The 27,442-nt window shown below is 48.6% G+C and overlaps 1 protein-coding gene across 1 annotated transcript; it reads right to left on the bottom strand.

The window, feature by feature from the left end:
- Positions 1-262: 262 nt before the first annotated feature.
- Positions 263-22,114, bottom strand: LOC145358548 (proteinase-activated receptor 3-like). Its single transcript, XM_080212697.1, has 2 exons — positions 21,883-22,114; positions 263-3,124 (listed from the first exon to the last, which is right to left on the bottom strand). The coding sequence occupies exons 1-2, from the start codon at positions 21,962-21,964 to the stop codon at positions 1,995-1,997; spliced, it is 1,212 nt and encodes a 403-aa protein (XP_080068823.1). The 5' UTR covers positions 21,965-22,114; the 3' UTR covers positions 263-1,994.
- Positions 22,115-27,442: the final 5,328 nt, after the last annotated feature.

Below are 27,442 nucleotides of genomic sequence, written 5' to 3'. Positions count from 1 at the left end.
AAGCGAGACAAGGGGGGAGACAGGGAGGGGAGACAGGGAGAGAGGGATAGGAGGGGAAAGAGGGAGAGGAGAGAGGGAGAGCAGAGAGGGAGGGGAAATCAAGGGAGAGAGGGAGGGGTGAAAGTTGGTGAGGAAGGGAGGGTGCGGAGGGTGGGGAGAGGGGGAGGGGGTGAGAGAGGAGATGGGGTTTGGGGAGGGGAGGGGAGGGGATAGGAGGGGGGAGAGGTAGAGGGTTTGGGTGGGGTGGGGGGGGAGTCTGAACCTTTGACGAGTGAAGCAGATTGAGGGTAATTGTATGCCGCTCTGGGCTGGGATTGAATTAGGCTCAGTGCCTGATTTCACTGGAATCCCTTGCTGGATTTTGGGGATCTCTGTTGGAGAAGCTGTGCCAATATCTGACATTGTGAGACATCCTCTCTCCCACAGACAAATGCAGCTCTTTGCTCGTGAGTCAGAAGGCCGGCTGCAGTACTGAATTCCACCACAAAGTGGCACCATGTCCCTGTCCAGCACACAGCCAATCCTACACTGCAACCGTGAAGATTTGTATCTGTGCGGACATGCTACACAGATAGAAAATCCTCCTGTTCTCTGTTTTCCAGCCAATGATCCCCGTTGCTTCCTCCTGATCCCAGGAGGATTGCTGAGGTTTTGCTGCTACAATACTTCCCAGTCCCTCCCGGTGCTCGTCCATTGGTTTTATTTCACTGTCTGTTCTCCAGGTATTCTCCTGCTTCAGCGTCACCCGCTGAGTGGCACAGTGGTTAGCACTACTGCTTCACAGCTCTAGCGACCCGGGTTCGATTCCCAGCTTGGGTCACTGTCTGTGTGGAGGCTGCACATTCTCCCCGTGTCTGCGTGGGTTTCCTCCGGGTGCCCCAGTTTCCTCCTACAGCCCAAAGATGTGTGGGTTAGGGGGATTGGCCGTGCTAAATTGCCCCTTAGTGTCCCAGAGTGTGTAGGTTAGAGGGGTAAATATGTGGGGCTACAGGATAAAGGGCCTCGGTAAGATGCTGAGGCCCTATTCCTGTTGGAGAATCAGTACTGACTGGATGGGCTGAATGGCCTCATTCCGCTCTGTGGTTCACAAGCTGCTCCTCCGTTTCCCGGCCTGGAAGCAGGGACAGTTGAGGAAATCTCACAATGTTTGCCCAATGGGTTTGCTGAGGCTTGAGTAACTAACGGCTTATTATCTCTCGCTAAAAGCAAAAATACCAGAGAGCCAGACCATGAGTAAAAGGCGTGTACAAACTAAGGATTGGCCATTGAGTCATTCCACAATTCTGTTCAAATAAGTATGTTGAAGATTTGGCTAATTTCTCTCACCATTTCAAATGCTCTGATACAGATCTCCAATCAATAGCAGAGATCCACCAACACATTCCATGGAACTCATCTTTCTACCAATGGTCATCTTCCTCAAACTGCTGGGGTGGGGTCTGATTTAGCGTTTACACATCAACGGGACAACAACATAAAAAAAAAATTAAACCATCAGTAAGATATATTGATCGAAAGAAATATTTAAAATCTGGAAGCGAGGGTGGATGGAGACAGATTGAACCTGGTGTCTGGAGGGTCCAGAGTGTGGGAACACTGAGGTAACATTCAATGTCAGTGACCTGAAGCAAAGGTGAGCAGGACCATGTCAGGAGTTGCTGAGACAAAACAATCAAACTGAGCGTTTGAAGCACAAACCTTTGCAGCAGGGTTTGGCAAAGAGGGTGGGACATGGGGGACGCACCAGTGCTTGTGTCTGGAGGTTGGATCCCCTCCTTCACTCTTGGCTGTGTGAACTTCCAGCAAGCTGGAAAGAACGAAACACTTCCCTTCTCAAAATTCCAAACTGATGACCCTGGGGAAACTGGGACTCGGAACGTCACTGGAGATTTGGACAATTTCTAATCTGGTGAGCTGGGCAGGGCGAAAATATTCTCTCGGCTGGGTTAGCCCACCAGCGGGGTGTCCTCAGTTCTCGAGGTTTCTCTGCAATCTCAGATGTTCCTCATTGACACTCTGTGCTGTGAGTGCGATGAGTAGGAAATGGTCGTGCGAAGAAGTTCTTGGGATGTTTTCCCAGAGGATTCCCTGCCTTTTCCTTTCTGGCCGAAGATCACCTGCCTCACTTTGGCTCGAAATTCGTCCGAAAGGTAATAGTAAATGAAAGGGTCAATGCAGCTGCTGAAAGAGCTGAGGACCAGACAGACCATGTAATAAATATACAGATCACTGTGATTGGTGAGGCGGTACTCAAAATGATGAACGAGTAAAATGATGTTACTCGGAGTGAAGCAAAAGACATAGACCAGCAAGATTAAAGCAGTCACAATCGCTGCTCGAATGTACTTCTTTTCAGTAACTATCAATGTTTGGATGACAGACCCGTAGCAGAAGACAGTAATACAGCAGGGAATTAGAAATCCCACAATAACCAGACACAAAAAGTAATAGAAAAAATAAACAGTTTGCCTTTCCAGTGGTAATACGTCGTGACAAGTGGTGATGCCGAGATCCTGGACTGCGTACAACTGCTCCACAGAAAGGAAGGGCAGCACCAACAGAACAGCGACGACCCAAATCATACAACACCCATAGATAGCAAACCGATTGTCCCTGAAACGCTTGGAGAGAAAGGGATGGACCAGAGCAAAGTATCTGTCGATGCTGGTGAAGGTCAGCAGCAGGATGGAGCAGTACATGTTCCCGTAGAAGAAGGCGATCATTGTCCGGCACAGACCCTCGCCGAAGAGCCAGTCGTTGCCCAGGAGGTGGTAGGAGATCTTGAAGGGCAGCATGAGGTTCAGGAGAAAGTCGGCAGTGGCCAGGTTGATCAGGAAGATGGTGGATGGGAATTTCCTGATCTTGGTTATCATGACCCAGAGAGCAAGCCCATTGGCTGGGAGGCCAGTGATGAAGACGAGGATGTAGAGGGCAGGGATGACAGCTGTGGTGATGGGACCAGTCAGGAAGATCTTGGCTCTCTCGTTCACGGTACTCAGTGTCTCATTCGAGCCATTCACGCGTTTTTTGATACCTTGAAAGGTCCTCAGATGCTTGTCCATTTTGGAGCCTTGACCATCTGCCATGCTGATCTGTGAATAATCAGTGGAATTCTCATTGTAATCTAAAGCAAAAAATAGAAAGATTAAAGACATCAAATTTATTGAATTTGTGATCATATTAAATGATTAAAAGACGGAGTCAAAGGTTTTATAAAAGCGGTGCATTGTCCCTCAGACACAATGCACTCCCTCAGTACTGACCCTCTGACAGTGCGGCACTCCCTCAGTACTGACCCTCTGACAGTGTGGCACTCCCTCAGTACTGACCCTCTGACAGTGCGGCACTCCCTCAGTACTGACCCTCTGACAGTGTGGCACTCCCTCAGCACTGACCCTCTGACAGTGCAGCACTCCCTCAGTACTGACCCTCTGACAGTATGGCACTCCCTCAGTACTGACCCTCTGACAGTGTGGCACTCCGTCAGCACTGACCCTCTGACAGTGTGGCACTCCCTCAGTACTGACCCTCTGACAATGTGGCACTCCCTCAGTACTGACTCTCTGACAGTACAGCACTGCCTCAGTACTGACTCTCTGACAGTGCAGTGCTGCCCTATCAGAGGGTCAGCACTGAGGGAGTGCTGTACTGTCAGAGGGTCAGTACTGAGGGAGTGCTGCACTGTCAGAGGGTCAGTACTGAGGGAGTGCTGTACTGTCAGAGGGTCAGTACTGAGGGAGTGCCACACTGTCAGAGGGTCAGTACTGAGGGAGTGCCACACTGTCAGAGGGTCAGTACTGAGGGAGTGCCACACTGTCAGAGGGTCAGTACTGAGGGAGTGCCACACTGTCAGAGGGTCAGTACTGAGGGAGTGCTGTACTGTCAGAGGGTCAGTACTGAGGGAGTGCCACACTGTCAGAGGGTCAGTACTGAGGGAGTGCCACACTGTCAGAGGGTCAGTACTGAGGGAGTGCCGCACTGTCAGAGGGTCAGTACTGAGGGAGTGCTGCACTGTCAGAGGGTCAGTACTGAGGGAGTGCCGCACTGTCAGAGGGTCAGTACTGAGGGAGTGCCGCACTGTCAGAGGGTCAGTACTGAGGGAGTGCTGCACTGTCAGAGGGTCAGTACTGAGGGAGTGCTGCACTGTCAGAGGGTCAGTACTGAGGGAGTGCCACACTGTCAGAGGGTCAGTACTGAGGGAGTGCTGCACTGTCAGAGGGTCAGTACTGAGGGAGTGCCGCACTGTCAGAGGGTCAGTACTGAGGGAGTGCCGCACTGTCAGAGGGTCAGTACTGAGGGAGTGCCGCACTGTCAGAGGGTCAATGCCGAGGGAGCCCCGCACTGTGGGAGGGTGAGTACCAAGGGAGTGTGGCACTGTTGGAAGGTGAGTACTGAGGGGGTGCCGCACTGTCAGAGGGTCAGCACCTTTGGTCACATTCGCTCCAAGTGCTACATCCAGCTGCCTCTTGAATGCATTCACTGTTTTGGCATCAACTGCTTCCTGTGGTAATGAATTCCACAGGCTCATCACTCTTTGGGTGAAGAAATGCCTCCTCACCTCTGTCCTAAACTTTCTACCCCAACTGTGACCCCTGGTTCTAGACTCCCCCCACCATCAGGAACATCCTCCCTGCATCTACTCTGTCTAGACCTGTTAGAATTTTATAAGCCTCTATGAGATCATTTGTCTCTCATTTGTCTGAACTCCAGCAGAAACAATCCTAAGCTAATCAATCTCTCCTCATACATCAGTCCCGCTATCCCTGGAATCAGCCTGATAAACCTTGGCCACACTCCCTTGAGAGCAAGAACATCCTTCTTCAGAAAAGGAGACCAAAACTGCACTCAGTACTCTAGGTGTGGCCTCACCAAGGCCCTGTATAATTGCAGCAACACATTGCTGCTCTTGTACTCGAAACCTCTCACAATGAAGGCCAACATGCCATTTGCCTTCTTTACCGCCTGCTGCACCTGCATGCTTAACTTCAGTGACTGGTGCACAAGGACACCCAGGTCCCGCTACACACTCCCCTCTCCCAATTTACAGCCATTCAGGTAATAATCTGTCTTCTTGTTTTTGCTTCCAAACCTCATGCTTATCCAAATTAGACTGCATTTGTTTTCTAAACTGAACCAGAAATCTACTTCAAAGGCCAGGACGGAAAGTGAAACAGTACCAGGCGTTACGGGTGTAATACTTCCACTGTAAGTTAATGCAATAGCAAAGTTAAGTAGGGTTGCTATGGTTGGCCACGTTGCACAAACTGCTACTCTATCCTGTATCTGTATTCTGACAAGCCACAAATCAACCTTTCTGCGCTTTTGCATCCAGAAGTTTAATGACAATTTGCACCTGCCATTGATTTCCCCACTCACCCAACCTGTCCAGATCATTCTGAAGGATTTCTTGTCACAGTTCACCCTCCCACCCAACTTGGTATCGCCTGCAAGTACATAGATTGTAAGCACTGATTGCTGCTGGTCCCCCCTTCACCAAGCAGCACAAGTGTGTCTCCTCATTAAACTTTGCAAATCCTCCTGGTTCTGAGCACCTTTCACATTCTCTCCTGGAATCAGAAAGCTTTTGTCCCCTCTCGCAGACAAACTCCCTCCTATCTGTATTCTGCAACGTCCACTTTGCATTCCTAACTCATCTTATTGTATGATTGGGACGAGTGATGGCCTAGTGGTATTATTGCCAGATTATTAACCCAGAAACTCAGCTCATGTCCTGGGGACCCGGGTTCGAATCCCACCACGACAGGTGGTGGAATTTGAATTCAATAAAAATGTCTGGAATTAAGAATCTACTGATGACCATGAAACCATTGTCGATTGTGAGAAAAACCCATCTGGTTCACTAATGTCTCCTTCAGGGAAGGAAATCTGCCATGCTTACCTGGTCTGGCCTACATGTGACTCCAGAGCCACTAGCAATGTGGTTGACTCTCAACTGCCCTCCAAGGGCAATTAGCAATAAGCAATAAATGCTGGCCAGCCAGCGATGCCCAGGAGTGAATAATATGTGATCTTCTAACCAAGTTCTTAAATGAAGTTTGTTTTGATAAAAGCTCCCTAGTGGGTCACTGGAATCATACATGGAGTGAAACACCATATGCTCACCTATTGTCAAAATGGAAAGTAAAAGTTGGAGTCTTGGCTAACTTCATAAAATGCCTCAGAGTCTCTGATCTACTCACTGACACATGTCCCTATTAGGAATGGACACCTACTCGTAATGGACAGAGGAACCCGAGATAAAATCCACAACTTCCTGTGTAACAACTGGGAACCTGGGCCAGTGCCTTGCCAGCCACCGATTAACAGGAGTCCTTGTTTTGGACAATGGAGCAGAACTCACAAGTGCTGAGCTCCAAACCTTCCTGACATCCAATGGTAAGCTGCCAAACAGCACCGTGTCACCCATCATCCAATCAATTCGCAAACACGCAGTAAAACCTTCAGTCATGTGAAGTAATGATCAATGGCAAAGTTAGCGAGATTCCTGCTTGCAACAGGACCACCCGGTGCAGATCGCACCCCACCCCCGGCCACCCACCAAAGACCATCCCCATAGACCACCCCCCATAGATCACCCACCAACGACCACCCCCCCCAAAGACCACTTCGCATAAATTGCTCCCATAGACCACCTCCAAAGACCACCCCCTCATAGATCATCCCCTTAGACCACCCTGCACAGACCACCCCCATAGACCACTCTGGGAAGACCACACATAAACCACCCCAATAGACCATCCCCATAGACCACCGCACAGAGACCATCCTGCACAGACCACCCCCCATAGACTACCCCCCATATCCCATCCCCATAGGCCACCCCCATATCCCCTCATCTCTCACCCCCATAGACCACCTCCCATATACCACCCCATAGACCACTGCCATTGACCATCCTGCATATCTCATCCCCATAGACCACCCCCTATATCTCACCCCATAAACCACCGCCATGTCCCATCCCCATATCTCACCACCATAGATCACCCCATAGACTACCCCTAGACCATCCCATGTTGACAACCCTGTGTAGACCATCTCCCGCAGACCACACTGCACAGACCACTCCCCCCCCCATAGACAGCCCCCCCCCATAGATCACCGCTGTAGACCATCACATGCAGACCACCGTGCGCAGACCACCCCTGGTAGACCACCCCGGGTAGACCACCCCAGGCAGACCACCCTGGGTAGACCACCCTGGGTAGACCACCCCAGACAGGCCACCCTGGCAGACCACCCTGGGTAGACCACCCCAGGTAGACCACCCTGGACAGACCACCCCTGGTAGACCACCCCAGACAGACCACCACAGGTAGACCACTCCAGATAGACCACCTTGGGAGGGTCACCCCAGGTAGGCCACCCCAGGTAGACCACCCTGGGTAGACCACCCCAGTAGACCACCCTGGGTAGACCACCCCGGGTAGACCACCCCGGGTAGACCACCCTGGGTAGACCACCCCGGACAGACCACCCCGGGTAGACCACCCCGGTAGACTGCCACAGACAGACCACCCTGGGTAGGCCACCCCGGGTAGACCACCCTGGGTAGACCACTCCGGGTAGACCACCCTGGGTAGACCACCCCAGTAGACCACCCTGGGTAGGCCACCCCGGGTAGACCACTCCGGGTTTAGCCACGGTAATAGCTCCTGTGAGCTGCTGACGGTCAAAGTTTGGGGATAGTGCGGTCCTGGTGGTTCCAGGTTTGCTGAGAGGGTAGAATCAAGGCAGAATCTGCAGAAAAGGGCCCATGATCAATCAGGGATTGAGAGAACATTCCAGATATACGGTCCAGTCTTTGTAAAATATTTTGTAAAATGTAAGTTCAGATAAGATTCTAAAGACGCGCTTGGATCATTGAAGAAGGTACAAGTTATCCCAACAGTAAGTGCAGCAGCCGCCTGCAATTGGCCAACTGCATGGGTTCTTATTGCTCAAAATAATGAACAGGAAAGTCAGCCATTTGCAGAACTAAGTCTTGATCTCAGAGAAAGCCAGGAAATAGTGGAGAGTGATGTGTCTGTACAAGAGAATCAGATTCAGGGAAGTCCAAACCAGCCTCCGTCTGCTGCTGACTCACAACCAGCTGAACTATGACGCATCCCTGACGGACTGAGCTTCTGATCAACTGTCCTGGGAGTGTTTGATGGGAACAGTGTAGAGGGAGCTTTACTCTGTATCTAACCCTGTGCTGTAGCTGTCCTGGGAGTGTTTGATGGGAACAGTGTGGAGGGAGCTTTACTCTGTATCTAACCCTGTGCTGTACCTGTCCTGGGAGTGTTTGATGGGGACAGTGTAGAGGGAGCTTTACGCTGTATCTAACCCCGTGCTATATCTGTCCTGGGAGTGTTTGATGGGGACTGTGTAGAGGGAGCTTTACTCTGTATCTAACCCTGTGCTGTAGCTGTCCTGAGAGTGTTTGATGGGGACAGTGTAGATGGAGCTTTACACTGTATCTAACCCCGTGCTGTAGCTGTCCTGGGAGTGTTTGATGGGGACAGTGTAGATGGAGCTTTACACTGTATCTAACCCTGTGCTGTAGCTGTCCTGAGAGTGTTTGATGGGGACAGTGTAGATGGAGCTTTACGCTGCATCTAACCCCATGCTGTAGCTGTCCTGAGAGTGTTTGATGGGGAGTTGCTGGCTGTATAATGTGAAAATTATCTAGTACACTAACACCAACATTTTTCATGTTATTATTTTCAGGAAATTTGTGAAGTTTGATTTTTAGAACTTTAGAATATTGGGAAGAATGGGGAATATCGTTTGCAGATTTTTTCTTTGACACGATTACAAAACAACCAAAGATAAATTCTTCTGTAAAAATGGAAAATGGTTGGGTTGTAAATGAAATTCCCTATTGTGGATCCTCTGTAAACTCAGGGGCTGAGATCTGGAATTGTGGTACAATACACTTTCTGAAAACATTCCTGTCACAATCCTGTTCCCATTCTGGATTTTAACACATTCCCAGAGTCCTGGAGTAGAAATCTCAGCACTTCCAGATTTAAATATAAGCCTCATTCTGTCCTACAATCAAGTTTAAGGAGCGTCACTGGAGCCTTGAATGATTCAATCCCAATATCAGTTTAGAGCGAGGATTTGATGCTATTCCTAGCTCTGAACCAATGGAATTTCACACAGCATTGTGAGCGTCAGTGAGTGACGATGGGGTTCAAACCTCACTGCAGATCTCCAGCACAACATTCAAAGCTGATGTTCCAGTGCAGTCCTGAAGGAGGAGCTGTTGTTGTTTCAGGCCCCAGCTGCCAATGAGGTAATGAAGGTCCCACGGCCACTATTGTGAAGAGAAGACGAGTATTCCCTAGTGTCCGAGACAACATCTATCCCTCAATCAACATGATATAAAACTGATGATCTGCTCATTGTAACCTTGTCTGTTATGGGATCTTGCTGTGCATAGATTGGCTGTCACATTTCCTGCATTACCACAGTGACTACATTTCAAAAAGGATTTCATTGCCTCTGAAGCATTTTAAACACGTGGTGCTTCTGAGACATGTGGAATAGATGGAAGTCTTTATTCCATAGAATCCCTACAGTACAGAAGGAGCCCATTCAGCCCATCAAGTCTGCACTGACAACAATCCCAATCCCTGTAACCCCATGTATTTACCCTGCTAATCCCCCTGACACCGAGGGAGAATTTAGCATGGCCAATCCACCTAACCAGCACGTCTTTCAGACAATGGTAGGAAACCAGAGCACCTGGAGGAAACCCACACAGACACTGGGAGGACATGCAAACTCCACACAGACAGTGACCCAAAACTGTGAACTGAACCCAGGTCCCTAGCACTGTGAGGCAGCAGTGCTAACCATTGTGCCACTGTACTGCACCACTTGGTAGCTGTGTTTGAGTGCAGTACCTGCACTCCATTCCTTTCGATTAGGCCCCCGTGTTCAGATCCCACTTTACGGAACGGGGGACGATTCCTCCTGTGTGAGCAAGGTCAGTGGGTCTGAATGTTCCAGCCAGGGGCTGAGTCACTGGCTGCAGTGTGTCTGCTGTCACTGCACTCTCACCACCCGGATTTCTATTTTGGTTTGTTTGAAGCTTTTATACAGAATTTCTCCACAAACAGATTTTATGAAGATTCTCCAGCTATTAATCAGAAAGTATGTTTGTAATTCCTTCACAGCACACACTGCTCGCTAGACACAAAGCTCCTCGGAACAACATCCGATAGTCACGTCTTGGCTAATTACTCATTGGAATATTGCCTCTTAAAGTCATATCACAACATGCCCTTTAACAATCCTCCCCAGTCTCGTAATAGGATCACCTTCCTGAGATCGCCATTTATCACGGGTGTTCGTGACTGGTTCCTGACTAACACCATTGGAAATGGGAACAGGGGGGAAGCCATTCAGCCCTTCGAATCCACTCTGCCATTCAATGTGATCATAGCTGATCTTCAACACCATTTTCTGCACTATCCCCGCGCTCTTTGATCGATCTCTATCGAGAACAGACTGAACGATCAAGATTCCACAGATCTCTGCGACAGAGAATTCCAAAGATTCACTAGCCTCTGAATGAAGAAATTCCTTATCATTTCGAAATGGCCTGCATCTTATTCAGGCACTGTGCCCCCCCCACCGGCTTCTAGCTCCCTCCAAGACAGGGGGGGACATCCTTCCTACATCTAACCAATCCAGCCTGTAAGGTTTTTATACGTTGGAGTGAGATTACCCCCTCTGATTTTTCTAAACTCCAGAGAATAAAGGTCCAGTTTTCCTCATAGGGCAGCTCCTCCCCCTCCAGCCCAGGTATTAGTCTGGTGAACCTTTGCTGCAATCCCTTGATGGCAAGTCTATCTTTCCTTAGGTAAGGAGACTAAAACTGTACCCAATACACCCAGGCGATACATATTTGCAATAAGGTATCTTTATTCTTGGCCTTGGAGGGAGTACAGAGATGGTTCACCAGGTTGATACCGGAGATGAGGGGGTTAGCTTATGAGGAGAGATTGAATAGACTGGGTCTGTACTCATTAGAGTTTAGAAGGCTGAGGGGCGATCTTATAGAGACTTACAGGATAATGAAGGGGTTAGATAGGGTAGAGGTAGAGAGATTCTTTCCGCTTAGAAAGGAAAACAGAACTAGAGGGCACAGCCTCAAAATAAGGGGGGCGCAGTTTAGAATGGAGTTGAGGAGGAACTTCTTCACTTAAAGGGTGGTGAATCTCTGGAATTCTCTGCCCATTGAAGTAGTGGAGGTTACCTCGCTGAATATATTTAAGTCACGGATGGATTGATTTCTGATAGACAAGGGAATTAAGGGTTATGGGGAGAAAGCTGGAAAGTGGAACTGATCCACTGCAGATCAGCCATGATCTTATTGAATGGTGGGGCAGGCTCAAAGAGCTAGATGGCCTACTCCTGCTCCTGTTTCTTATGTTCTTATGTTTATTCTTGTACCAAAATCCTTGTATGTTAAGGCCATCTGCCTTCCTAATTACTTGTTATAGTCGCATGTTAGCTTTCAGTGGCAGTATTGTCTGAGTGCTGGTTGTTTCCATGGTGATGTTCCACAATGTCCTCTCCAAGTCCACCTCCGGACAGTTCTGGACACAGCTGGATAGCTGGGTGCTACACTGTTGTACAGTTTCCATTGCCGGCTTCTGATCCATCTTAATGCTGTCCGGTCAGGGTTTTGTCTTCACAGGCTGTAGGCTGATTGCAGACTCTGGGTACATCTGTAGGTAACTACGTTCTCTGGCTAGGAGGTACACCTTGAACCCTGTGTCCTCTGTGTAGACTGTGCAGCCTGGACACTTGGACATATGGACACCTTGACACTGGGTTGCATAGCCTCTTCATTATCTCTTGGATTTCTAGCAATTTCCCCTCTGAGAAACGGGACAGGCTTTGCAATATTGTCTTAAGCTGCCTTTCTATTGATGATGATGTTTCAGGGTGATACTGGTTTGAAAGTTCGCAGCAGTCACTCGGTAATTACGAGCTCTGGATCTGGAGGAGGTTGTCACATGCTTTATAACCCATTTAACTCACGTGTCTGTAAAATGTCTGCCAGTATCCAGAGGCCGATACCTCTGATCGGACATCCAAAGGAGTTGAAAGTTGAGCTCGGTGGGGGAATTTTCCTGTCCCACCCGTGGGCGGGGGAGGGTGTGGGAGGGGAGGTGGGGGGGCAGTCCATACAAATGAACTTGGCAGGATTTTCTGGTTTTGAGGCGAGCGCGGCTGGGAATTCTGCCCGGTGTCTCTGCCACGGATGTATTTGATGATTGGAAACTTGGCGAAGTGATTAGTGATGAGATGAGATTGAATAAACCTGTCCCGATTTTACATCAAGACTGTGATGGAAGTTTGTGAGGCTTTTGTGGCTGTTGCCTCTGACAGGCCTCATGCTTCCTCACTTTGCCTCCCAATATCCCTGTTCCTCTTTGGTCAATACACAATATACTTCGCCAGACACCTAGTTCACTCCCTGGTGTAACCGTGACAATGTGTCTTCGTGAAAAACATCCAATACGAACACTTGTTTTCCCTTGAAAGTTATGTCTCTGAAATACCTAATCATCGCTGAATGGCCAAAACCACCTGAAGGTTTGTGAAACTCCTTGGGTGCGATCTTATCGCCCGTTCTCGCCACGCTCCCACTGCGGCGAAGGCAGACAATGTGGTGGCCAGCCAAATCTCTGTTCCCTGCGGCGGGATGGAAAAGTCCTGCCGGTGTGGACGGTGGTAAGATCCCAGCCATTGTCTTGGATATCCAGCCTTTGCCAAAGATACCTCCAGTGGTGGATCGTTCGCTGTTTCCCCCTGAAGTTGGTTACATTGTGTTGATTGGGCATCATCTCCGACACGTTCACTCAGCTTGGGAACCTGTTCAGTGCAGTCTGAAGAAACCAATTTGCTGCCAGGCTTGTAACAGATTCCAAGGCACAGCTCTGCCCGTTTTCCCAGGAGCCGCTGTCGGCTGGTTGGTTCGCACGCTCATCTGAGAGCAAATTATTTCCAATGGTCACCCTCCGCAAAGAATCCCCACCAGCTCCATGTGGAAGCTTGTGATGCTGACCACCATAGCGCATGCCTGAGGCCTGTACATTCAACTAGCTGCATCGCGCAGATTTTTGGAATCAAAGGACTTTTTGGAAAGACCCAGTTGCTAAAAGCAGCTCCCGACCTTACAGAAAATCTCCGCTGCCGCGGGGTCACATTCTCGGCACGGACACATTCTCCACATGGCATTAACTCAAGATGCTTCATTCTGAAATTCACAAAGAGCTGGTCACTGAGCAGACTGGGTGCGATCCTTCTGGAATTCCTCAGAGGGAATCGGTGTGCTAGCTCTGAGTAACACCTCATTCCCGATGGTTATCTTTCTTTTTGCTGCCTCGTTGTCTGGTTGTGTGATGAATAATTCCATCGTTTGTTTAAGAAGCCTGGGTTCAGATAGGATTTATTGCGGACGTCCGTTCACTTCAGGGAATTTGCGTCATCTGCCTGGTGCCTGCTGTTTTTACAAACACTGCACCGGGGGTTCGTAGCTTAAAATTTAGTTATTAGTCACAAGGAGGTTTACATTAACCCTGCAGAGAAGTTACTGTGAAAATCCCCTAGTCACCACAGCCCAGTGCCTGTTTGGGTACACTGAGGGAGAATTTAGCATGGCCAATCCACCTAACCAGCACGTCTTTGGACTGTGGGAGGGAATCAGAGCACCCAGAGGAAGCCCACGCAGACATGGGGGGAATGTGCATACTCCACACAGACAGTGACCCAAGCCGGGAATCGAACCCAGGTCCCTGGCAGTCTGAGGCAGCAGCACTAACCGCTGTGCCACTGACTCTGTAACACAATTCAGCATCACAACTATAATAACAATGATCAAAATGAGTCATGTCTCGAGGGCAGTCTGGCACTGTCTGCCCCAAGTCTGGCACTGTCTTTGAGTTACTTTGTTATAGGAGATGGGGGAATTCTGATTGGAACTCAGTGTGGGTCTGCTGAGATGGAATCTTTGCTCTCAGTGTAAAAATGGGCGTCATTGTCAGTGCCCATCTCTGTCAATGCCTGTCTCAGTCAGTGCCAGTCTCGGTCAGTGTCCATCTCAATCAGTGCCCATCTCTGTCCATGCCTGTCTTGCCCAGTGCCAGTCTCGGTCAGTGCCAGCCTCTGTTAATTCTGTTTACCTTGGTCACTGGTTTTAAGGATTCGACAGATTTGAGCTCCGGGAATCTGGAAATCGCAGGGCAGGAGGTTTGAGGGGTTAGTGGGGTACATGTGTGGGGTTGTTGGGTTAGGGTCTGGGATGGGATTGTGGTTGGCACACAGTGTTAGTGAGGGATCACTTTGGGACCAGTGACCATAATTCTATTAGTTTTAAAATAGCAATGGAGAATGATAGGACTGTCCCAAAAGTTAATATTCTAAATTGGGGCAAAGCCAATTTTGATGGTATCAGGCAGGAACTTTCAAAAGTCAATTGGGAGAGCCTGTGGGAAGGAAAAGGATGTCTGGTAAGTGGCATGCTTTAAAAAGTGTGTTAACCAGAGTTCAGGATAAACACATTCCTCTTAAAGTGAAGGGCAAGGCTGGCAGAAGTCAGGAACCCTGGATGACTCGGGACATTGAGGCCCCGGTCAAGAAGAAGAAAGAGGCACATGACATGCATAGGCAGCTGGGACCAAGTGAATCTCTTGAAGAGTATAAGGGGTGTAGGAGTAGAGTTAAGAGAGAAATCAGAAGGGCAAAAAGAGGATACAAAATTGTTTTGGCAGATAAGGCAAAGCAGAATCCAAAGAGCTTCTACAAATACATAAAGGGCAAAAAAGTAACAAGGGAGAGAGTAGGGCCTCTTAAAGATCAACAAGGTCATCTGTGTGCAGACCCACAAGAGATGGGTGAGACCCTAAATGAATATTTCTGATCAGTATTTACTGTTGAGAAAAGCATGGATGTTAGGGAACTTGGGGAAATAAATATTGATGTCTTGAGGAGTGTACATATTACAGAGAAAGTGGTGCTGGAAGTCTTAAAGCGCATCAAAGTAGATAAATCCCCAGGACCTGATGCAGTGTATCCCAGGACATTGTGGGAGGTTAGGGAGGAAATTGCGGGTCCCCTAGCCGAGATATTTGAATCATCGATAGTCACAGGTGAGGTGTCTGAAGATTGGAGAGTGGCAAATGTTGTGCCTTTGTTTAAGAAGAGCTGCAGGGAAAAGCTTGAGAACTACAGGCCAGTTAGCCTTACATCAGTGGTGGGTAAATTGATGGAAGGTATTTTGAGAGACAGGATCTACAGGCATTTAGAGATGCAAGGACTGATTAGGGACAGTCAGCATGGCTTTGCGATTGGAAAGTTATGTGTCACAAATTCAATTGAGTTTTTTGAAGGGGTAACCAAGAAGGTAGATGAGGGCAGTGCAGTTGATGTTGTCTACATGGACTTTAGAAAGACCTTTGACAAGGTACCGCATGGTAGGTTGTTGCATAAAGTTAGATCTCACAGGATCCAGGGTGAGGTATCTAAATGGATACAAAATTGGCTTCTTGACAGAAGCCAAAGGGTGGTTGTAGAGAGTTGTTTTTCAAACTGGAAGCCTGTCACCAGCGATATGCCTCAGGGATCAGTGCTGGGCCCACTGTTATTTGTCATTTATATGATTGATTTGGATTAGAATATAAGGGGTGTGGTTAGTAAGTTTGCAGATGACACCAAGATTAGTAGCATAATGGACAGTGAGGAAGGTTATCTCCAATTGCAGCGGGATCTTGATCAACTGGACCAGTGGGCTGATGAATGACAGATGGAGTTTAATTTAGATAAGTATGAGGTGATGCATTTTGGTAGATTGAACCAGGGCAGAACTTACTCAATTAATTGTAGGGCGTTGGGAAGAGTTACAGAATAAAGAGATCTGGGGGTACATGTTCATAGCTCCTTGAAAGTGGAGTCACAGGTGGACAGAGTGGTGAAGAAGACATTCAGCATGCTTGGTTTCATTGGTCAGAACATTGAATACAGGAGTTGGGACGTCTTGTTAAAGTTGTACAAGACATTGGTAACGCCATATTGGAATATTGTATACAATTCTGGTCACCCTATTATAGAAAGGATGTTATTAAGCTAGAAAGAGAGCAGAAAAGATTTAGTAGGATGCTGCTGGGACTTGATGGATTGAGTTATAAAGAGAGGCTGAATAGATTGGGACTTTTTTCTCTGGAGTGCAGGTGACCTTATAGAGGTCTGTAAAATAATGAAGAGCACAGACAAGGTAGATAGTCAATATCTTTTCCCAAAGTCCGGGGAGTCTAAAACTAGAGGGCATAGGTTTAAGGTGAGAGGGGAGAGATACAAAAGTGTTTAGAGAGGCAATTTTTTCACACAGAGGGTGGTGAGTGTCTGGAACAATCTGCCAGAGGTAGTAGTAGAGATGGGTACAATTTTGTCTTTTAAAAAGCATTTAGACAGTTACGTGGGTACGATGGGTATAGAGGGATATGGGCCAAATGCGGGCAATTGAGATTAGTTCAGGGGTTTAAAAAGAGGGTAGCATGGACAAGTTGGGCCGAAGGGTCTGTTTCCATGCTGTAAAAGTCTATGATGCTATGCAGGCTTGATGGACCGAATGGCCTCCTGGTGCTCTGTGAGATTCTATGGTTTCTCGGAGCTGCTGAATTTTAAACATTTCCTTCACCACAGAAACAGCAGCTGCCATCCTGTGTCCATTCATGGATCTTCCCCCTGACTTTGCCCCTCTTCCCCTTTCCTCTTTCAGACGCTGTCTCATTTAGTTTGAATTGAGAGAGAGTGGAATGTCTAATCAGCTGTGAGCACAGAAATAAAACAAGTCACAGTAATCGCTGAGAGACAGACAACAGCTGAAATAGAAGTAAAATAAAGCTCCAAATCTAAAATAATAAAAGGCTTTCAGAATTCAGCAAATTAGTCTTTCGAATCTGGTGTTAAAAAGCAGCTGTGGTTAATTTGCATTGTTGCACTGTGAGTTTGTGTGTATTTTGTATTCAAATCCAGGATTAGCATTTGTCAGTGGAGTTTATTGAAATCTCAATCATTTCCAGGCTATTTATAGATTATTCAAAGTGGCCTTTGGTGGAACTTTGGGAGTTTTTCCCTCGACTGGTCAATCAAGTTGACCAAACAGTTACAGAATACTGACCCACCCCTAGCCTGCCCCTGCTGCCAGAATTCAAAACCAAATGGGAGGTGGAATGAGGGGGGATATTCCAGCCCTGTTTTCCCAGGGGCAGGAATAATGCCAGATGTTGGGATTGGAAGGCAGAGTCCCAAACGGCTTTCACACTGGTGGGATCTTGCTATCCAATAGTCTGCACCCTCCCCCACTACCCCCCAACCAGCAGCAGTGACATAATGGGGTTCCCACTGTGAAAGCTCAGGAACCTCATTAATTATCAGTAATGGACACCCCACCCCCAGTATTAAACCCCATAAGGATTCTCCTCCCTCCCCAACAACCAAGTGAGGTGGTGTCATGCACTGAGGATTACAACAGGGACCTGGCGGATCGGCTCAGACCCCAGGGGCAATACCCTGGCACTCCCTCCGGTACAGTGTCAGGGACAGTGGGCTCAGGGTGGGGGAGGGTTCCCTGAGCGGGAGGTGTTGGGGGGGTTGCACGAGTCTTGGTGGGTGTTTGTCCCCGGGGAGAGAGGGTCCTGAATCTTTGGAAGTGATACAATCAGCAAGCTACAGACCGCTTTTCCCAACAGAGTCATACAGCACAGAATAGGCCCTTCAGCCCATCAAGTTAGCACCGACAATATCTACCACTAAAGTCACGTGAATCCCACTTTCCTGCACTTGTCCCATATCCTTCAATATTTTGATTGTCCAAATATTTTTTAAAGGTTGTGAAGTTTCCGGCCTCCGCTCCCTCCTCAGGAAGCACTTTCCAGATTCCCACCACTCTCTGAGTGATAATGTTTTTCTCAAATCCTCTCTGAATCTCCTCCCTTCATCCTAAAACTGTGTCGCCTCATGACTGACCCCTCCTTACTCACCCTGTCCATGCCCCTCATAATCTTATACATCTCAATCATGCCCCCCTCAGCCTTCTCTGCTCCAGAGAAAACAAGCCAAACCTATCCAGTCTCTCCTTACAGCTCATATGCTCCATTCCAGGCAGGTGAACCTCCTCTGTACCCCCTCTAGAACAATCACATCCTTCCTCAGAGAATCAGTGAATCCCTGCAGTACAGAACAGCCCATCAAATCTGCACCAAATCTCTGACAGAATATCTGTTCCTTCCCTCACCCCCAACCCTATCCCTGGCCAATCTATCCATAACCTGCACAGCTTTGGAGTGTGGGAGAAAACTGAAACACCCGGAAGAAACCTACGCAGATACGGGGAGAATGTGCAAACTCCACACAGACGGTCACCCGAGGCTGGAATCGAACCCGGGTTACTGGCTCTGTGAGGCAGCTGTGCTAACCACTGTGCTACCCTGTAGACCAGTACTCCAGCTGTGGCCTAACAGTGCTCTGTATAGCTCCAATACAGCCCTTATATTCTATGCCACAACTGATAAAGGCAAGTGTCCCATGTACCTTCTTAACTACCCTATTCACCTGTTCTGCCACCATCAGGGATCTGTGAATAAGTACCCCAAGATCCATCTGTTTCTCTGAGTTTCCCAGTGTCCTGTCATTCATTAAATATCCCTCGTCTTGTTGCTTCTTCCAAAGTGCATTGCCATGAACTTATCAGAGTTAAATACCATCTGCCACAGCTTTGCCCATTTGACCAAGCCATCTATAGGTTGATTGGCCATGCTAAAAAAAATTGACCTTTAGTATCTAGGGATGCGTAGGTTAGAGGGATTAGTGGGTGTAATATGTAGGGATATGGGGGTAGGGCCTGTGTGGGATTGTGTTTGATGCAGACTTGATGGGCCAAAGGGCCTCTTTCTGCACTGTAGGGTTCAATGTTCTATGTTCTATATCTTTTCCTGTAACTTATAACCTTCTTCTTCGCTATTAACTACATGGCCAATCTCAATATTGTCTGTAAACTTGCTTATCATCCCCCCCACATTCTCATCTATATCATTTATGTATATAACAAACAAGAGTTCCAGCACTGAACCTTGTGGCACACCACTGGACACCAGACTCCAGTCACTCAACCAGCCTTCCACCATCACCCTCTGTGTCCTACTTCTGAGCCAGTTTCAAATCCATCTCGCCAAGTTTCCCTGAATTCCGTGTGCTTCAACTTTCTCAATCAGTCTCCCATGTGGGACCTTGTCACAGGCTCTGCTAAAATCCATATAAACTACATCAACTACATATAGGGTGGGATTCTCCAATTGCGCTCGCCCCAAGGCCAGGAATTCCCAACCGAGGTCGCCGGACCTTTGCATGATCGCCCCCCCCCCCCCCCCCCACCCCCCCACCCCCCCCCCCCCTCCACAACTCCCATGGCGGGAAAATTACACTCATAGTATCCAACATTCGATGTGATTCCACGATTGGACAATTTTTAATGAACAATCCTAATTGTGCTAAGAATTACAGTGATGACCAACTTAAGATTATCAGTCAGGCTCACAGTGTGACTCACTTACCCATGCTAAAATCTACATACATTCACACACACAGGGCCCTGTCCTTGGCAGACAGATGGAACAGGTCCACACATTACACTTACTTCAACTAAACAGAAGTTTGGCAGACAAATATTCCCTTGTTTATTTCCCATGGCAATGCCTGGAGTAATCCGTCAACTTGTTTAGTTTGCATTTTAACAAAAGCTTAGCAGTTAACTGTTGCCTGATGAACTCTCTCTGTCAATGCCTTCACCAATCAGTGTCCACTTGTCAACCATTCACATGGTATAAATTGCTAGTCCCTTGATACTCTTATGGACCAGTCCTGATGAGTTCAGGATAACAAGTTTTGACAGCATCTTCGGAACTCTACCACCTCACCCGCCATGGAATCAGAATGGGCAAGGGGTGGGCAATGGAACTGTCCGTTGGCCTCAGGCAGGAATTTCCGGTCTCGCTCAAAACAAGGCCTTAAAATCCTGCTCCATGTCTCTTTCTTTTTAGTAATAAGATGTAGGAGCAGAAGTAAGCCACTCGGCCTATCGAGTCTGCTCCACATTTAATGAGATAATAATCACTGATGTGATGTGATAATCCTCAACTGCACTTTTCCCCTTTATCCCCATAACCCTCGATTACCTTGATTTATGCACAAGGACACCTCCCCTTCCAATTCCTCTGTGTTGTAGCTTTCTGCAGTCTTTCTCCATTTAAATAATATTCAGCTCCTTTATTCTTCCCACCAAAGTGCATCACTTCACATTTTCCTGCATTATCTTTCATCTGCTGAGTTTTGCCCACTCACCACCTGTCTTTATCCCTCTGTGAACTCTGTATCATCCTCACTGCTTGCCTTCCCGCCTATTTCTGTGTCATCCACAAACTGGGCGATAGTATATTCAATTCCCTTGTTCCCTCTCATACGTTGTAAATAAATGTGACCACAGCACTGACCTCTACGGGATTTCACTAATTACAATCCTGAAAATCCTCCTTATCCCAACTCTGCCTTTGTTTAGTTCGCAAACTCTAAAACTTCCCCAATCCTCGGGCTTCCCGCTGATCTTTGTGACACGGAATGTTTTTATCTCAGTTTAAAGCTATCCAGGATCGATTTCTCCCCTTTCTGAATCCCACCCAGCTCCTCGTTTGGACTCGATTTTCATTCTTTGCTCTCCCTCATTTCATTGAATAAAATTCTCCGAAACCTCCAATTCTCTCGAACTTTGCAAATCGCCCCCCGGTTCCAGCTGTTCCCTGGAGTTTCTACACCCACACAACTGAGCCAACACCCAACCGTGGCTACACCTCCAGCCTGATCCACCCACCCTCACCCCAATCCCCACACCCACCCTCCACCCCCACCCTCACTACCACCCTCACCCTGACCCCCATCTCCACCCTCATCGCAACCCCAGCTCCACCCTCATCCCCACCCATTCCCCCAACCCCACCCTTACCCCAAGCCAATCCCACCCCCACCCTCACCCCAAACCCATCCCCCCACCCCCACTCACACCCTCACTCTCACCCCCAGCCCCACCCTCACCCTCCAACTCCTCACCCCCTGCCCCCTCACCCCCTCCACCATCCCCACCCCCTCGAACCCTCCATCCCCTCCACCCACTCACCCCGGGCCATCCCCACCAACCCGCCCGCTCCTTCTACCCCCTCCACCCATTCACCCCCTCAGCCGCTCCACCCCCTTGCCCACTCCACCCCCTCACCTCTTCACTTCCTCCACCCCCTCCATTCCCTCAGCCCCCCCCCCCACTGCCTCCACCCCCTCAACCCATCGCTACCTATACCCCTCACTTCCTCCACCCCTCCACCTACTCCACCCCTCGCTCCTCCACCCCCTCACCCCATCCACCCTCCATCCCTAGCCCCCTCCAAACATCTCCCTCCACCTCTCTCCCCCTCCATCCCTCTCCCCCTTCATCCCTCTCCCCCTCCACCCCTTCCAGCCCCTCAACACCCTCCATCCCAGCATCACTCAGTCTGAGCTACTCCTCATTACCAGATTCTAACGGTCCTCAAAAACTTCTTTCCCGAAACACCAACCAGCCCCACAAAACCCCCGCACTCTATCCACACCCCCCTCCCCTCTGTGGGGAGGGGTTCTATCCCCTCTGCTGCTGTGCTGTGTAAAGTGCTGGGAATGTCCTCAGTGTTTAAAAGATCCACTAACTGCCCCCAAACCCAGTAGCCTCGTTGCTGACATTCTTACAGAGTGAAGGAAATGAAATGGGAAAACGCTTACCATCATAATCTAGGGAATAACAAACTGTTCCCCTGCTCAAGGCCGTGACAGTGAGAATCATAAACAGCAAATGGTAACTCATTTCACCGAGCTATTCCTCCGAGTCTCCGGTACAGTTCCCCAGCTGATAATGTGAGATGTCTCAGACTAGCCAGCGGGGAGGAAACTGGAAAAAGGCACAGAGCTACTGCATGATCTCAACTTGTATAAACATAACTTGATACAGTTTATCTCTCCGGTCCTGGTTTCCTGTCAGCGTTTCGGCTGAAATGGCCATTAAACACAGGGCTGACATTATAAACAGTCTTTCCACAATGTCCATCATCGAAATGTTGGACTCAGATTTGGATCTGTCCTTCTCTCATGCTCCGGGTTCTATAAATTTGAACACGAGTTATGTTTATTGTGGGTTTTGGAATGCCAAGAGGAATCATTCTGAGTTAAATAGTCCTCATTAACTCAGCAACGAATGCAACCGCACCAATTCCTGAAGAATGAAGAAGAATTTAATAGAACTCCAAACACTCCCCCCAGTTTGAAGAGGGTTTTTGTGAGTCCAGCTCTGCCCAGCATTGGAGAGAATTGAAACAAACTCCAAGAGGTTAAATTTATTTTCTTTTATCTCTGTTCAACACATTTACTTACTCAGAGAGCGCAGAACTATTGGACACGGGGAGGGGAAATGAGAGAGAGGTTCACAATGCAATAGGCTGCCAAAATAAATTCATTGTCCTTCGGCACCCTGGCAGGGATCATAGAAAGCCTACAATGCAGAAGGAAGCCATTTGGCCCATCGAGTCTGCACTGACCATAATCCCACCCAGGCCCTACCCCCATATTTACCCACTAATCCCTCTAACCTACACATCTCATGACTCTAAGGGGCAATTTTTAGCACGGTCAATCAGCCTAACCCACACATCTTTGGACTGTGGGAGGAAACTAGAGCACCCGGAGGAAACCCACACAGACATGAGGAGAATGTGCAGACTCCACACACACACACACACACACACAGATCCAAGCTGGAATCAAACCCAGGTCCCTGGAGCTGTGAAGCAGCGGTGCTAACCACTGTGCTACCGTGCTGCCCAGCTTTTGTTCACACGTATCCATATTTGATACCGTTTGCTGATCTTTAATTCTGTAAACCAGAGAGTATCTGGGAGGGAATTTCAGCAAAACGGATCCAAACACAGGAGCAAACCAGCATGGGAAAAGATAATTTAATTCTCCAAACCCCAGTGGGGTGTATCGGTGATGTCACTGGACTGGAACTCTAGAACCTGGACAAAAATTCTGGAATGTCCTGACAATGAGGTGGACACGCTAGGATCGTTTAAGACTTACCTAGATAGCCACATGAACAGACTGGGAATAGAGGGATACAAACAGATGGTCTAGTTAGGAACACATGATCAGTGCAGGCTTGGAGGGCCGAAGGGCCTGTTCCTGTGCTGTATTGTTCTTTAATGTTCGGGGTTGTGGGTTATAAACCAAAAGAAAAGGATACAGGCCAGGATTCTCTCAAAAAAATCCTAAGTGTCAAATTTGCAGGAAAACTGAAGTTAATCACGCTGATTTTTGCAGTGTGAGTTCAGACTGGAATCTCCTGTACTCTGTGCATTGCCAGCAAGAATCCCATTAGATTTCAGGGAGCGGGTCTATTCACGATGGAGAGGCTGAAATCTGTCAGTGCTGAGATCAGCGCAGCGCAGTGACCCCACACTACCACCCTCCCAAACGCTGGTCAGGCCCGTGGCTCACGTACCGCAGGCTCACCACTGCCCCCCTCCTATGACGAATCACTCGACCCCCCCCCACCCCGAACTTTTCTTGGTCCAACCCTGACCTCTCCCCCCCACCTTCCAGCCAGCCCCGTTCTCCAGACACCTCCTACAACAGTTACCCCTCCCTGCAGTGCCTACCCCGCAGCCGGCTGACCACTCCCCAAAACCTCCCCCCCCCATCCCCGGCTAACACCACTCCCCACCCAGTCCACCCCAGCTGCAGGCCTCCCTCCTTCCCCCACCAATCCTGACAGCAGAGTGGCTGAGGGAACCCCCACTCCCACTGATTGCCCCCTGTGGTCTGCTCCGAGACCCTGTCTCCCACCTGCACAGCGGGATGGGAGAATCGCTCCATGGCTTGCACATGGAGATTCTGTCCTGTGCAGAACACAAACTGAAACTAAAAGCAGGAATCTCTGAAATACTCCAATGACATTGCCACCAATTCATATAATCAACTCACAAAGTAACCAGGCAACCATTAAAATATCCAGCGTCCGTCTCCTCTACTTCACAGGTCAAATTATTCCAGGAGTGATTTTCATTCCCAATTCCTTGCCTCTCGCAGTTTTACCTACACTGGATTTCCAACGCATTCGTCCTCCCACCTATTTCCGTGATCGGCTGACTAAATTATTTAATTTTATTTTAATTCTCATTTCCATGTGATAAGTGAGCAACTGTTATGCAATAGTCCGGGCTGACTCGCCACTGTGGCCTCCCTGCGAGAGGTCCTCTCTGGTGAGGATCGCCTATGGTTCCCCCGGAATGGGGCCCTGCCTGTAGAACTGAGGCCCCCACATGGTCAAGGGCAAGGAGGGTGCCCCTTGGGGAGTGCCAACCTGGCACCCTGGCACTGCTCACTGGGCACCCTGGACTTGCCCAGCAGGTAGTGCCAGGGGGTGGGGTTTGCAGGGCAGGCCTCAGGGGCAAGACCTGTGGGGTGGGGCCTGAAGGGGCGGGTCCTATGGGGGGTGGCCCAATTGATCTGTTCCATGACGATCAGTGGCTTTGGACAGTAATGCTCTTCAAGGATATTTGTCAAATCATCCAAGTTTTGCTTCCAGACTTTGCGGGATAAACCAGTTTCCAGAGCAAATTGTAGGTTTTACTTCCTATTGTACCGAGAAAAGCTGGTACATGCAACTTGTTTGTGATTTTATTCACTTGTACAAAGCACTGGAACTGTTCTGAATAGGAACCCCATGATTTATTTCCTTCATTGAAAGGCCCCATACATCCTAACTGACCAATCATTTCTTTTGCAGGCATCAGCAACTCGAGACGGCTCAGAATACACTTTTATTTTTCTTACTGTCTTTCTAATCCTTCCCTTTTCACTCTGGAGATTGTTGACTTGTTATTTTTCTTAAACAACTCCAGCTTCCTTTCAAATATGCAGGTGCTGCCTGAAATCTCACCGTTTTCTTTTAAAACACCACCAACAGCTTTGATCACCCTACCTGATCTCCCTGACACTTTAATTCTGTCGTTGACCTTTCCCCAGCCTTCTAATACTCAAAGTGTGAGGAACGCACAATTTAATATCATAAGAACTAGGAGCAGGAGTGGCCCCTCGAGCCTGCTGCGCCATTCAATAAGATCATGGCTGATCTTTTGTGAACTCAGTTCCACTTACCCGCCTGCTCACCCTTAATTCCTTTACTGTTCAAAAATGTATCTATCCTTGCCTTAAAAACGTTCAGTGAGGTAGCCTCAACTGCTTCACTTTCTCTTCTCCATGTTTTCAATGAAACTCGTCGCCAGTTTTCTTTCTGTAATGTCCGACGGTGTTTGGAGTTGTGGGTTTTACAAAGAAAAGGCATGGGTTACACACATCCATTCAAACTAACAACAACAGATTTATTCTAGAGCCTCGTGCCTGTACAGAGGACAAACTGAAAGTAAAACAGCAGTCTCTGCAACACCCTAATGACGCCACCATCAAATCATGTGACCAGCTCTTAAAGCAACCTGGAACCTGTTAAATATATAACAGGTTCCAATCCCACTCCGGCAGTTGGTGGAATAAAAGAATCTGGAATTTGATTTAGTCTCAATAATGGTGACCATGGAGCCACTGTTGTAAAAATCCATCTGCTTCACCAATCTCCTTTAAGGAAGGAAATCTGCCATCTTTATCCGGTCTGGCCTACATGTGACTCCAGAGCCACAGCAATGTGGTTGAAGAAGCCACTCAAGCTGACAAAATGAAACCTGGTGAGAGCACTGAGTAACAATCCGGGCAAACTCAGCCCTGTCGACCCTGCAAAGACCTCCTTACTAATGTCTGGGCTTTGTGCTGAAATTGGGAGAGTTATCTCACTGACCAGTCAAGCAACAGCCTGACATAGTCACTGAATTGTACCTTACAGATAATGTCCCAGCCACCTCCATCAGCATTCCTGGCATTCTGTGTCTCATTGACAGGACTGAGCCATCATAGGTGGTAGCAGCATGGAGATATTCAGGCAGCAGGGAGAGGGGGAGGGAGGGAGGAAGGAGAGAGGGAGATAAGGTGGGAGGGTGGAAAGAGGGAAGGAGGGAGCAGGGAGGGAGGGAGGGAGGGATGGTGGGAGGAGTTCTGGAAATGTTCTAAGCTTGAGGCACTGGGTCAAACATGGACAAGGAAACCTCCTCCTGATTACCACACACCATGCCCTCAGCTGGTGAATCAGCTCCCCCACTTTGGAGGAAGCACTGAGGGTGGAGGGTGCAGAATGGACCCTGGGTGGGGACTTCAATGTCCATCACCAACAGCGGTCAGTAGTTCCACCACAGACCGAGCTGACCGGGTCCTAAAGGACATCACTGTTAGACTGGGACTGCGGCAGGTGATGAGGGAACCAACAAGGGGGAAAATGTACTTGATCTCATCCTCACCAACCTGTTACAGATGCATCTGTCCATGAGAGTATCGGTAGGAGTGACCACTGCACAGTCCCTGTGGAGACAAGGTCCTGTCTTCACATTGAGGATTGTCTCCATCATATTGTGTGACAGTGTCACTGTGCTAAATGGGACAGATTTTGAACAGATCTAGAAACACAAGACTGGGCATCCATGAGGCGCTGGGGGCCATCAGCAACAGCAGAATTGTACTCAACCACAATCTGTAACCTCATGGCCCAACATATCACCCACTCTACATTATCACCAAGCCAGGGGATCAACCCTGACTCAATGGAGAGTGCAGGAGGAAAGTCAGGAGCAACACCAGACATACTAAAAATGAACTGTCGACCTAGTGAAGCTACAACACAGGATTACTTGTGCGCCAAACAGCACAAGCTGCAAGTAATTGACAGATTCCTTAAGTGATCCCACATTGGAAATATATCAGCATTCTTTCACAGTCGCTGGGTCCAAATCCTGGGACTCTCCCCTTTACAGCACAGTGGGTGTACCTATACCACCGAGACTGCGGCGGCTTCAAGGAGACAGCTCACTACCACCTTCTCAAGGGGCAATTAGGGATGGACAATAAACGCTGGCCGAGCCAGTGACGCCCAGATCCTTGAATGAATAAATAAATAAACTCTCCATTAGCAAGTGGGGAGTCGGCATGATCCCACAGTGCGCGCAACTCAAACCCACACCCCCCCCACCACCCTCAAGAGAATAAATCAAACCCAGGATATTGACATTTTATCATTTGAAATACTCGTTAGACACTGCCCCTGTTCTAAACTTCCCCGCTGCCATCAATCTGGAATGACTCTCTTCGACATTGGATAGTGAAGTGAGATCCAGGACTGTTCCCCGGTGTA

The sequence above is a fragment of the Carcharhinus amblyrhynchos genome, chromosome 26, assembly GCF_965287045.1.
Source record: "Carcharhinus amblyrhynchos chromosome 26, sCarAmb.v2.hapA, whole genome shotgun sequence".
Classification (NCBI taxonomy): Eukaryota; Metazoa; Chordata; class Chondrichthyes; order Carcharhiniformes; family Carcharhinidae; genus Carcharhinus; species Carcharhinus amblyrhynchos.
Note: the sequence above shows the minus strand (reverse complement) of the source record. Positions and strands in the feature narration are given on the sequence as shown.